This window comes from Ambystoma mexicanum, chromosome 11 (assembly GCF_040938575.1).
Source record: "Ambystoma mexicanum isolate Mex_15411 chromosome 11, UKY_AmexF1_1, whole genome shotgun sequence".
Lineage (NCBI taxonomy): Eukaryota > Metazoa > Chordata > Amphibia > Caudata > Ambystomatidae > Ambystoma > Ambystoma mexicanum.
In genome coordinates, this window is record NC_090934.1 from 202,394,582 (window position 1) to 202,408,025 (window position 13,444).

The window sequence follows — 13,444 nt, forward strand, 5'->3', positions numbered from 1 at the left end:
ACTCATTTCTCTTTATTTCATTTTTCTTAGAACACCCTTTTCTCTCCTGATGAACCATTACTACATGTGATGGGGAAAAACGTGTTGGGAGAAGTGTTTATCTGAGTGGGATACTTAACTAAATGGTATTTGGAAACTGTGATTATTTTACAAGGTGTGATGTAACACTCGAGAGATTTGTTTATTTAAGTAGAATACTCAACTAAATGGTATTTGGAAACTATGAAAAGAAAAGAAAAAATCATTATCTTACAAGGTTTAATGTAACACCCTGCCACATTCAGCACTATTATTTATGCAACAAATAAAATTGGATCTTTTTCTGAACCCAATCTAGCTTCAATGTACTATTTCATCTATTGACTCACCAACAAGCATCTCATGAGTTACTGATTATTCAGGTTGGCGCATTTGAGTCTCCTTCTCATGAACATGAATCTTGACCATAATAATTAATAAAAAATAAAATGTAACTCCCAGATAACACAATAAATACATACGATCTACTGACCACGTACCAAAGAGTTTTGCATTCAGCAATAAGGAATAGAAGGCAGACCTCCTCAACCCTCCCTTCCACCCAAGTTGATTGATTGAATTGTATTCGATTTACACGGAAAGCTACATCCATGCAGCAATAATTACAAAGTAAAGCAACAACTTATGCACTGCATGCACGTAACTTGTTTCAACACAGACCCATCATAAAACGTTCAAAACAATTGGCAAAACAATAAAGTGCATACATATTTTTTATTTTAAGGAAACAAAAGATGACAAAGTGGTTGCCATAGAGAAGAGGCACTGTTGAATGGTTTGAGGTTCAGAGAGAGCGCCCTCTTGGCTAGGAGTTTCATCATTGCTTGATTTCCATTAATTCTCTACTAGCTTCTAGAAGATTCCTTCCTGATTACCGCATCAGACATCCTCTTGGTGCTCACGGATTCTGCTGGATTACTGTGACATTTAGTGACTCATCCCCAGAAAATGTCTCTGATGGTCCATATGGAATAAAATATCCTTCATCTTTGAAGAGGTTCATTGTTGGTTCTTGGTCTCCAGCCACGTCAGGACCTGTAACTGCCACGAGACTAAAAAGAGAGAGAAACAAATGAAAAAATGGTGACTGACCATAACTGGCTTCCTGGAGTCTGAGGGTTTTGGGCCTGGTTTCTGATCTGGAAGACAGGTGTTAGGCTAGCAGGCCGAATCTCCATCACTGGTGGATTTGTGTGTGCAGATGTAAGGACACGTGGCTTTGAGCGAGGCAAAGGTCTACAGATAGAGTGTCTTGGTGCAGAAGCAATGTGTGGTATGTTTGTTTGTTTGTTTAGTATTTATTATGCACGCCAGACCCGAGGGTAACAGGGCGCAGGTAAGTAAGAAGTCATACATCTTGGTGCAAAGTTACATTGGTTGCAAAGTATCAGAAAAACATGTGATCAACAGCTCATGGTGTGGGTACATACAATAGCCACATGAAAAGCATATGCTTGAAGGACCAGACAGGTTAAATACAGGAAGTAGAGGCAGGGTATATACAGGAAGAAGAGGCAGGTTATATACAGAAAGATCAGCAGTTATTTACATGTAAGATCAGGTTTTGTACGTTCATTTATCGTCTTTCTCTATTAACCATCTGATCAGATTTTGCCTAAATTTGGTGAAAGTTTGGTCCGTTCTCATTGTGGTAGGTAGTTCATTCCACAATTGGGCTGCTTTGACTGGGAAGCTGGAGCCCCCAATAGTGGAGCGTTTAAAGCGGGGTACCTGAAGGCAGTTGGAGTTCGCCTGTCTCGTGAGTCTGGTGGATGTTTTTCTAGAGAATCTATCTGCTGGATATTGTGAGGGTTTGTTGTTTAGGCATTTGTGAATGAGGTAGGCAGTCTTAAGTCTGATTTTCTCATAGGTGGAAAGCCATTTATACTTCCTTCTTGTCTCAGAAATATGTTCTTTCTTAGAGATGTTCAGTGCGGCTCTGAGGGTATTGTTTTGGAGTATCTGTATTTTGTTGATAGTAGATTTGGTCGCTCCAATGTAAACTGCATTGCAGTAATCTAGTTTGGATATAATCAGGGCTCTAGCTAAGGACAGGCAACTGTTGGGGGATAGGAACTGTTTGCCTGCTCTAATTAATGTACATGTATATGCTGTGGAAGAGGCTAGGGTATTTACCTGTTTGGTAAATGATAGAGTGGAATCTAAGTAAAAACCTAAAGTTTTTACTTCCTTAACGACCTTAATAAGGTTCCCATCAATGATGAAGGATGAATATTCCATGCCCAGTCTGGTGAGAAGAGGTACAGTTCCCAGGATGAGAAGCTCTGTTTTATCATCGTTCAGACAGAGGCCGTGGGTGACCATCCATGCCTGAACGATACTATACATTTTATTCACCATTGTTAAGTCCTTGCTATAGTCCCCAGTGAGTGGAAGGAGGATCTGGGTATCATCTGCATAACTAGTGTAGGTGATACCCAGATGGTCCATGTCATCAAACAGAAGCTTGGTGAAAATATTATACAGTGTTAGGGAGACACAAGAGCCCTGGGACACCCCACAAGTGATAGGGATGTGGTCTGCAGCTGCAGATGGTGAGAAGGCCCTCATGGTTCGGTCACTGAGGAATTATTGTATCAATGCTATTGTCCCACTGGAGAAGTGGGGATGGCTGAGTCCAAGTGGCTGCATAGGACTTTGTGGTCCACTAAGTCGAAAGCCGCCGACAGGTCGAGTAGAAGAAGTAGTGCCGGTTTACCATTGTCTCTTAGTTTGTCAATCTGGGTTTTAAGATCAATGAGTGCAGTTTTGGTGCCATCTAATGGGTGGAAACCAGATTGATGAGAACCTAGGAGTTGGTTAAGTTCTAAGAAGTTCTGGAGTTGGATATATGCCACCTTGTCTAAGATATTCAGCAAAAAAGGTACGGTGGTGTGTAGTGATACACGAAATTGCAACTTTGCCAATCAGGGCTTTAGATGACAGCATTAGCCGCTGAAAGCCAATAGTGTATTCAAAGTATGTGCTAAAAATGCTGACAGTAGTCTGTTGTAGCACTTCCATTATGCAGTAGTGAGCTACAAGGAATATGCAGGCCTAGTATGAGTGATAGGTCACATTATGCATTGTTGATAGACAGGCAGGGAGAGGACCCTAGCTCTGTAGCTAATAGGTATTTTTGGAGTGTTTGGAACATTAGGGCACCTATATAGCGCTTAGATAGCCAGTCTTAAGCGCTATAAACACTAAGCTATGAGTGCATGCCTTTTAGAGCTTGCAGATGGGGTTAATACATCCCTGCTTCCCTTAGAATATTCAGCCTCACTAACGGTATCCCTGGCCCCAAGCTAATCTTCCTTTTCTCTGGGAAGGCACTGATAAGACATTCCTGAGCTTTCGCAGATGGGAGCCAGGGTGGGGCTCAGACGGAGCAGTGGAAATTAACAGAGTTGGGTTTTTTCCATGAGCCAGCCTATATTTTGCACAGGGAAAGTTCTGGAACTGTGCGTCACGGACGGGCAGCACGAGATTATAAAATACACATGCTCACATGACTCGGGTGGGAGATCGTCCTGTGGACTTGGTTCGTGCAAGGTCAAGTGCCCGGAATTGGCTCTGACGGCGTCCTGCAGCACTGTTCTCTGAGCGGGGCTTGTTTACAGCTAGTTTATGAGGGCCAGGGTCTCCCAGTGCTGATTAAAGGGACGTAAGACTGTGTTTCTCTATGTTTCTCTATATTTCTCTATGTTTATCTAAGTTCCATGTTTCACTATATTTTGCATTTCTCTAAGTTTTATGCTTTGTAATATTCTCTAATTTGAATCCCAAATGTATATGAAATTCACTGCTTAGAATAAATATGCTAAAACTTATTTGAAGGTGTCATTTGTCACTAGCATGAGATCACTGCTCAGCACAATAGAACCTGTATTTTGGGCTGAATTGGGTATTTTTTGCTCTCAAAGGGCTGGCCCCGAGGAAGATTTTGCCCAGATCACGACATTTGGTGGCAGCTTGGGGAATTGTGCAGAGCAGTGCCTTGCTGTGAAATGACAAATTGTGTGAGAGAACACAGTGTAGAGTGAAGAGCAGGCTGTCGCATTTCCTTGGGGGTCTCACTGCAGCTCTGAGGCTTCAAAAGACAGCAGCGTTGTGTCGGCTTGCCGTGGCCGATAGCTTGTGTGGTTAAGACTCCCTTCAGTAAATCAGTCGTGACTGACTTATTGCTTGGGAATGGAGCCAAGGGAGTACAAGGCGATAAACAAGCGGGAAATGGCTTTGTTTAAAGCGCTCCGATGAATGGTCAAGAAAGATGTATGCTCAATTAGAAAAGAATTTTATTATGCGGTTTCCCCAGTTTAAAGTTGTAATTTGAAATGCAAAGTGAGACGGTGTTCTCATCTCTATTCTGTCATGAGGGCAGGGAAAAATAATTGCAAGGATTTGACATGCAAATTGTGAATAGTAATCTAACCATTGACTCAGCCCCAGTGTGCTAGCAAGTGGGGGGCTGTAATGTTCGGAGGCGAAGGTTCGCTTTTTTGATGTATGCTTTTGAAGTGTTGACATTCCTGAAAAATAACGTGGGGAATGAGCCGTGCTTAGGAGAAAGAGTAACATCTGTGCTGAGAGCCTAAAGGGTTTGTTTTTTCTTTTGGCAACTGTAAATTCCATGTGCTAGTGGTGGCGAATTCTGTTTAAAGGAAACACACTAAAATGGTTATATTGCATTTTAAGCTGTGCCATGCTTATAATGGGTGAGAGACTCACTTAAAAAAGGAAAGTGAGTGAATGTTATTTGGATTTTCGATTTTTTGTGTATTGATTTGAAATTGCAGAATCAGTTTGCAATGGTTTGGGGGGAGAAAAAACAATTTATATTTTTCTAAATTGCCTCTAAATTGCCCCTGGAGTATTTTTGACTGTTCCCACGCTATGCCATGGATTTGTACTGTTGCCTTATAAGTGATGCATGTTTGGAAATAGTGACCTGTTGACTGTGATATATGGTGAAAAATGTTGTTGACACATTTAACAGCCCACAAGCAATACAGAGTGTGGGTTGTTCTTGCAGGAAAAAACCGTGCAGGGAGCTGCACTAAACATGGCATTTTTATTTTTAAATGCACTGAAATAAGTGGTTATATTCTGGCAATGGTACAACAGAATGAAAAATCTGTGTGTGATAAGACAGCACAAAGATTTAGTGGGTTGCGGATTCTCTTGAAAAGGCACACATTACATTGGATTGAGCTCGTGAAACCAAAACTACAAGGTGACGAGGAAGAAGGAGAAAAAAAAACGTATGCCTTTTAAATGAGACATTAATCAGTTTAAAACAGGCTAAAGATGCTTTGACATTTTGCAAAATTACATGGAGTAGAATCTGATGACAAGAAAAGTGCCTCTTTTGAAAATAAGAGTCTTGCTGTGTGTGCAGAGCTTGTGCCTTGAAGCTGTCTTGGGTGAGGTGCGCGAAAGGAAGGCAGACAAAAGCAGAATACTGCACTTCTGTTTAGTGAAATGATGCTTCAGATATGGGAGCTTTTCTGAGTTGCTGGACAAGAGCAGTGCAAGAAAGAGTTAATCTGGATGAACTGTCTGAAACGAGTGCCTTTCCATTGAAGCTGCCACAGTTTAAGAGTTATAGAGCAAAGAGATAAGCTTGCTGCGTGCTCATGGCGCTGCCAGGTGCACACGAAAGATAAACAATGACATTCCTGCATTCCTTCCCCTGTGAAAAGACCGTCAGTGAGCAGAAAACTGAGGAAGGGGGTGCAAAGGCAGAAAAGAGACTTTCTAACGGCATGCAATAACAGAACTGATCAGAAGTAAAGAATTTGCCCAGTAACACTGGAAGGAAAACAAACGCTGCATGCAGGATGGCAGACGGGCACATCACATCTGAACATTGGGGAACCTGTGCACCTGTGAATGGGCTAAGAAAAGACAGCTGCCCATTCCAACAGACATTGCCATGCAAACCGCATTCCCATGCACCATGTGATGTGATGTAAAGTGAAACGCTATTACTGTGCAAGCTGTATTCCCATGCACCATGTGATGTGAACTGAAGTAAAGCGCTGTGCACTGGAGAAGAAACCTCCAGGCGCTTTGAGAAGAGAGAATACACAGCTGGCAAACTGCAAGCTACATTGCCAGGGATGGAGTAACTGACAAAGACATTATGGCATTCCAGATGGAAGCAATACTGACAAAAGTGCTTAGCCGTTTTGCAAGAGACAACATGCAGAGCGGGGCTTTGGAGTACAACATGAACACTGCACATTAGCCATGATCCAGAAGCCTCACGGCTTAGTGCAAGAATGAATGATTTGTTGAAGCAACAAAAGAAACTGACTTAGACTATTGCGCTCAAAGGGGTGGTCCAAGAAACAGCAAACACCCTTTGAGAAAATGACAAGTGAAAAAACCAGAGGCTTGAAAGACACTAGCTGTATGGAGAAAAATAAACAAAGCTGCTTGTGCAACTGTAGGCGGTATTGGACTGAAAGACTTTACCTTTGAAAAATGGAGTGATGCCAGCAGGGCAAACTAAATCAAGATCATGAGACACTGGAAGCAAGTTGGCGCCTGGCATTCGTGATTGCTTTGGTGAAAAAGAAAAACATTGTGCGACCTGGGTACTTATTATATGGCTTTTGTAAAAATCACAGATCAGTCTGAGGTACCATTGACCAACTATGATCGCATTGCACAAATGAGTTTGTGATTAGGCAGTTACACCCCGTATGGTTGAATGTAAATAAGCCCCCAATAACATGCAGACGGGTGATAAATAATTGCAGTAGCAATGATAAAGTGTGTAGTTACCTGGTGAGACTTCTGAAGATGGGGGTGGTGTTCAAGGAAGGGGTGGATAACGCTGATATTGATGAATAATGACATTGTACTTTTAATGGCATCCTAACATTTCTGTTTGTATTTTGCCTAGGCAAAAAAGCAAGACAATAGCGTGTCCTTATTGGCGTAAATGTGTGCAGTATGTGGGTGACACTGGTCTCAGAGAATTTGCGAGTTACTGCGAGATGCGAGTCAACTTTAAACGCGTCCTGCACCGCACTCAATGCTGCAATTTGTTCTGCAACCTGCGAACGGTGTCCAACAGAGTAATAACTTTTGCTGAACTGGCACGGTGCAGACTTGGCTAATTATCAAATATTTGATGCTACACATTCAAATGATTCAGTTGCTGGAAATAACTTAATTGACATGTCTTGCCTTTCTTGTTTAAAGGACTATGGACAATGAGTTGTGGACTGTAAGATCATGCACCACAATGCTAACACATTGAAAAATGGTTTTTAAATGCACTTTTTGAGATGAATCTGAAAAAACGAAATGGTTTTGCTCTTCCAACTGAATTGCTTTAATCAGAGATGTTTTGCTTTTTGAAAAAAAAAAAGTTCTACGTTGCACGTAGGCAGGAAAATGATTTATGAATTGTTGGGGCAGCAGGATTATGCAAGCAGGAGCGTAACTTATTTTGAGATAAATTGAGTGCGCACATCAAAGTCACCTGTGCGTAGGTTAAGATTCTTAATTTGAAGTAATGCTGCCAAGTGTGTGAGCTCTAATTTGAGATGGTAACCTTTGAAACACTGGATACTTTTACAGCCAGCTTAAGGCAGGTAAATGAAACCATGACTGACTTGATGTTTGATTTTATGACACAGTGTGTGACACGGTTTTTGTTAAACCAACCAGTTTCATGTTTTTGTGGGGACAGCTGTCTCCAGCACACTAATGCAAAGAGTCACCTTTTGATTGTAGACATTTGGAATAATTCTTTGGAAAAGCGCTACAAATGAGTATCCACATGGAATTGCTAGCGTACTGGCCTGGCACATTGTCAGACATCTTTTGTCACTGACTCATATGACTGGTGTCTATGAAGTCATAGGCCTAAATGTTTCAGTGAATGGATACAACGATTTGTTTAAATTTGTTTAATGTGATGTTTTTCTGACCAAGAACTGCAGCGAGTGTTCTCGCCAAGATTTTATGGACTATAACTTGACTAAATGCATTTTACACAATGGTGTGATGAAACAGCCACTGCCGGATAGTAGTATGGTGTTTGCGGCTAAAAACTAATATTGTATATGGTAGATATCCCACTTGAAGAAGGGTATTCTCCAAGTCACAATAGGTAGACACTGTGAACATGTCAGATTTTCTAGTAGTAAGGCAACATGTAAATTGTAGGCTGGTAATGCACACCTCCATTATTACAGTGATACACTTAGACATAGATTTATCATGAGGCAATATTTCCTTAGTACTACCAAGCTGCTACAAATGGAGTCCATTTCTATGGCCCATCACTAGAGTGCGCGTAGCTAGGGAGCTAGATCCATTAATTGCAGGAGCTTTATATGCTTGTGACATAGAAACTGTGCACAATAAGCTAGCCACTATGGGTTCTGATGCCAGCTCTGCTATAGAACTTCTGGCCTAGTGGGGTTCATTGATACGCCCAACACTGCTACAAGTATTGGCAACCACTGAAGATGGCAGAATTTTAGGTATAAAGACATTTTTTCTGCCATAGGGCAGGTCAACAAGACTGCTAAATACACACGATGCATTGTATGGCAAACATTGTTTAATCAGCAGGTGTTGGCTTTTTACTGAGTGGGGGCGACCATCCTCCACACACTGGCACGCAGAGCTACAGTTACCGGCATACATATGGATCAAAATGCTTGCTTTTGATTGCATGAATAACACATGCCATGCTTGATGTAAATTAGTAGAATTGTTTTTATTTAGACAACCTGGTGCCCATGGGTTCACCTTGTTCACGAAATTAGATGGTTTCTGGTTGGGTTCCACATACATGGGGGAAGTGTCTAGTCACACAGCCCATAGTCACGTTTGAATGCCCTGGGATCAGGGGGAGGGTAGGCCCTTAGAGTGAAAGGCTGCCAGGTTTTAGAATTGGTAACCATACATAAATGCAATAGTGCATTGTAGATTAGACTACACTGGATTGCCTTGACATTTTAACTGCATGCTGCTTTTTAACTGACAATCAGTTATACAATAATTATTTAGGTATTTTTGTGTAGGCCAGGTTTTGGCTAGAGTAAATGTCCATGTTCACTTTGTGTAGGTATTTTTGTGTAGGCCAGGTTTTGGCAAGGGTATATGTCACTGTTCACTTTGTGTACATTTTTATTTAGGTAGTGTTTTACCTTGCATGCCACGCTAACTAACCGCTAGAAGGTAGTTTGCTTAAACCTCTTGCAAAGCCCCAAGACCTTTATCACTGCACTAAATACTATATTGATAGGTATTAGTCAGCATTTGTCGCACACACGTTGAATAGGGGTGGAATGTAGTGATACATGAAATTGCAACCTTGCCAATCAGGGCTTTAGATGACAGCATTAGCCGCTGAAAGCCAATAGTGTATTCAAAGTATGTGCTAAAAATGCTGACAGTAGTCTGTTGTATCACTTCCATTATGCAGTAGTGAGCTACAAGGAATATGCAGGCCTAGTATGAGTGATAGGTCACATTATGCATTGTTGATAGACAGGCAGGGAGAGGGCCCTAGCTCTGTAGCTAATAGGTATTTTTGGAGTGTTTGGAACATTATGGCACCTTAGATAGCCAGTCTTAAGCGCTATAAACACTAAGCTATGAGTGCATGCCTTTTAGAGCTTGCAGATGGGGTTAATACATCCCTGCTTCCCTTAGAATATTCAGCCTCACTAACGATAGCCCTGGCCCCAAGCTAATCTTCCTTTTCTCTGGGAAGGCTCTGATAAGACATTCCTGAGGTTTCGCAGATGGGAGCCAGGGTGGGGCTCAGACGGAGCAGTGGAAATTAACAGAGTTGGGTTTTTTCCATGAGCCAGCCTATATTTTGCACAGGGAAAGTTCTGGAACTGTGAGTCACGGACGGGCAGCACGAGATTATAAAATACACATGCTCACATGACTCGGGTGGGAGATCGTCCTGTGGACTTGGTTCGTGCAAGGTCAAGTGCCCGGAATTGGCTCTGACGGCGTCCTGCAGCACTGTTCTCTGAGCGGGGCTTGTTTACAGCTAGCTTATGAGGGCCAGGGTCTCCCAGTGCTGATTAAAGGGACGTAAGACTGTGTTTCTCTATGTTTCTCTATATTTCTCTATGTTTCTCTATGTTTATCTAAGTTCCATGTTTCACTATATTTTGCATTTCTCTAAGTTTTATGCTAAGTTTTATGCTTTGTAATATTCTCTAACTTGAATCCCAAATGTATATGAAATTCACTGCTTAGAATAAATATGCTAAAACTTATTTGAAGGTGTCATTTGTCACTAGCATGAGATCACTGCTCAGCACAATAGAACCTGTATTTTGGGCTGAATTGGGTATTTTTTGCTCTCAAAGGGCTGGCCCCGAGGAAGATTTTGCCCAGATCACGACATGGTGATAGGCTTGTAATTGGTTGGTATGGACGGGTCTAGAGTTTGCTTCTTAAGGAGTGGGAGTACCCAGGATTCCTTAAGGTTCCTGGGAATCGTGCCGGTTGTGAAGGAGGCATTAATCAGTCTAGTGATAAAAGGTGCTAGAACCCTAGCGGAATCTTTGATGAGTTGTGCTGGGCAAAGTTCACCTTTACAGTTGGATGGTTTGAGTCCTAAAATAACTTTCTCAACCTCTGTTACAGAAATTACGGAAAAAGTGAAATTGGGTGGTGGGTTTGATTCTAGGTGGTGCTATTATGTTGGGAGGTGTCGAGGTACTTAGTGATGCTTTCTTTAGTTCTATCTTCTTTTGGAGGTTTAAGACTTTGTTTGCTAGCGCATGCTGGATATCAGAGCACCACGTTTTATCTTTGACACAGTTATCTTGAGATGTGATGGGGTTTTCTAGTTCTTTTAGTATAATGAACAGCTCCTTCATACTAGAATTCGCTTGTGTAATTCTATTGTTGTAGGTTTCTCGTTTGGCCGAAAGGATCTCTTTATTGTATTGGGATGAGGTATTTATTAGCTTTAATTTGTTTCCTGCAGTGGGATGAAGTTTCCAAGCAGTTTCACATTTTCTTTTTTGTAGTCTAAGGTTGTTTAGGTGGGGAGTGAACCAATTGTTTAGGTGGCTTTTAGGTTTACTATTTCTAAGTTTTAGCAAGGCAATGTTGTCAAGAGTTTTGTTCATGATTTTGTTGCATTCTTCAACTAGGAGGCTAGGATCCAGGTTATCCAGGTTATCAGATAGGGAGTTAAGTGTAGGCAAAATGCGAGGGAGTAGTTTGTCTACTGTAATGATGTACACTGCAACCATGTTCATGGGCAGCATTACTGTCTGTATCATGAGAGCAGCATAGTGAAGAGCATATTCAGGTAAGTGTTTTGTCAACATACACACAGGGGTCGGGATCCAGGAAAGGATGTCTGCATTCTACAGGTTTAAGTGGCAAGGTAGGTGCACACAGATACGACACACTCCTGGGTGGTAGCAGCTAGGTGGTGTACTACATGACAGCATTAGTGGAAAGGCAGGTTTAGAGTACTCTTTGTTACCAGTCTCTGTGGGAAGTGGAGGGGAACAGCATTGTATTAGTGGGGGTGTAGTGGGAGAAACTCAGACCATAGTCGGATGGTGCATAGGTATGATCTGATCTGATATGATAGGTTATTTATAATGCACTTAATACCAAGAGGTTTCTAAGCGTGGACCTGGGGATCAAACCTGTGTTGCTCTGTGTTGTCTTGCTTGCAAGGTGAGCACGTTGCCCCTGAGTTATCTTCCTAAAATGGAAGGACAATGTAGTTGTGCCAAATCACAATTATCCATGGGTTCTCCCAGGTCAGCCATATATAACTATGATTTGTCTGTATTACTTTCCTGACGGTAAATCCCTACTGATGGAAATATTCATGGAGAGGGTGGTGAAGGTACTATGGAGGCACTTCCAGGGGGGGGGGAGACATGAAACTATTAAAGTGGGGCTAGGTTAATGTACTAAGGCAGTTTTGACATTTTAGGTGGTGGTTGTGGAAATGTCTCTCTGAATCATACATATATCATATCAGTGTGGTGGGGGTGTCGGATCTGCAGGTATACAGAATGTTATAACTGCCATGTATGGGGATAGGGAGAAAGAAGGGGTAAAAGGGCCCTCTAAACCATGAACATTTAGAAGATGGGGCCATCAGAAGTATTGCCAGATGCAAGCTATTTTTTGAGAGGTACCTGCACTTCCATAGACATTAGAAGGGGAGTCTGCACAACGAGGCCATTAGAGCAGGGTAAAGTGAATGCACTGTCACAGGGACCACATTCAGAATCATGAAAATGCGGGGATGAGAACGTGCCAGTACTCACTCTGAAACCACTTTCAGGGGTGGCAGCATAGCCGCCTGCATCGCAAGTGGATACGCGCAGGAGAAGCTGATGCTGGCGTTGTTCTTCATGATGATTCCACTAGAGAGCACCTGAGCTGGGATTGTGAGGGCATTGGAAATGATGACATGGGACCCATTCATCTGGAAAGAGAGCAAAAGAGGTCACACAAAGGGAAGGAAGTGTCTTGTCATTGTATTTCTATGTATTTTCCATAGAAAATACACATTTCCACAATGTCTTAATGAAAGTACAACGAAACATGCATTGCAAAATACACAATATTTATTCATAAGTTAGTAAATCCACTCTACATAAACAGAAATACAGTTATGGTTGCTTCTCGGTTTGACTGCCATTCCGACAAAAATATTTTGTTGCCATACAGGTTGGTGCATCTTGTGAAATGATCCACTTCTTTGCGCCTTAGATGGTACCCTTACTTAGTAAGACACGACCAGGTCCAGCAGGAGAGGCCTTTATTTGCATAGGATGCAGACCACGCCAAAAGAACCTACTTGGTTCTCGGGCAAAAGTATTTGGTACCTTTGTTGGGGATACCTGACCATTCACTTTGAAGAACAAGCTAAGGCATCAGGACCCTTAATAAATCTATAAAAACCTCTGCAGGAGGTTTAGGAATTTACAGCTGGAGGGAATGCCAGCAAGAGGCCCAAGGTCATGATCACCCCCCTTGCATGTGGTCCATGGGACTCTTGTAAGCTTTGTACCCTTTGTCCTCCAACAATAAGAATCTAGCCCTTGAAAAACATGCTCGGCTAAGAGGGATCGAGTGGTAACCCGAAGGCTATTGGGAGAAATGGGACGGATGATAAGAAGGGAAGAGAGACTTTTTGAAAAGGTGGCAACGTACTCATGACAGGGCAGTGGTGAAAGAGGCCATGGTGGGAATGGAAAATGTACAATTGAATTTCACCATAATAAAGTGTCACCAATGGTGCATTTGGCAGTTTGAGCGATTTGTCAATAATGTTATGTGTATATCCAAATTACATTTGACTGATCTGCATTAAATTTATATGGCAGAGCGGAATGCTTTTGGCTACATAGAACAAGAA

General features: G+C 42.0%; 1 protein-coding gene across 1 annotated transcript in view; it reads right to left on the bottom strand.

The window, feature by feature from the left end:
• Window positions 1–734: 734 nt before the first annotated feature.
• Window positions 735–13,444, bottom strand: part of LOC138503248 (uromodulin-like) — a 147,631-nt gene continuing 134,921 nt past the window's right edge. The window contains exons 5-6 of the mRNA XM_069622841.1: window positions 12,348–12,508; window positions 735–1,091 (exon numbers count right to left, since the gene is read on the bottom strand). Coding sequence (XP_069478942.1) covers window positions 938–1,091; window positions 12,348–12,508 — 315 coding nt within the window. The 3' untranslated portion in view covers window positions 735–937. The remainder of the gene's footprint in view (window positions 1,092–12,347; window positions 12,509–13,444) is intronic.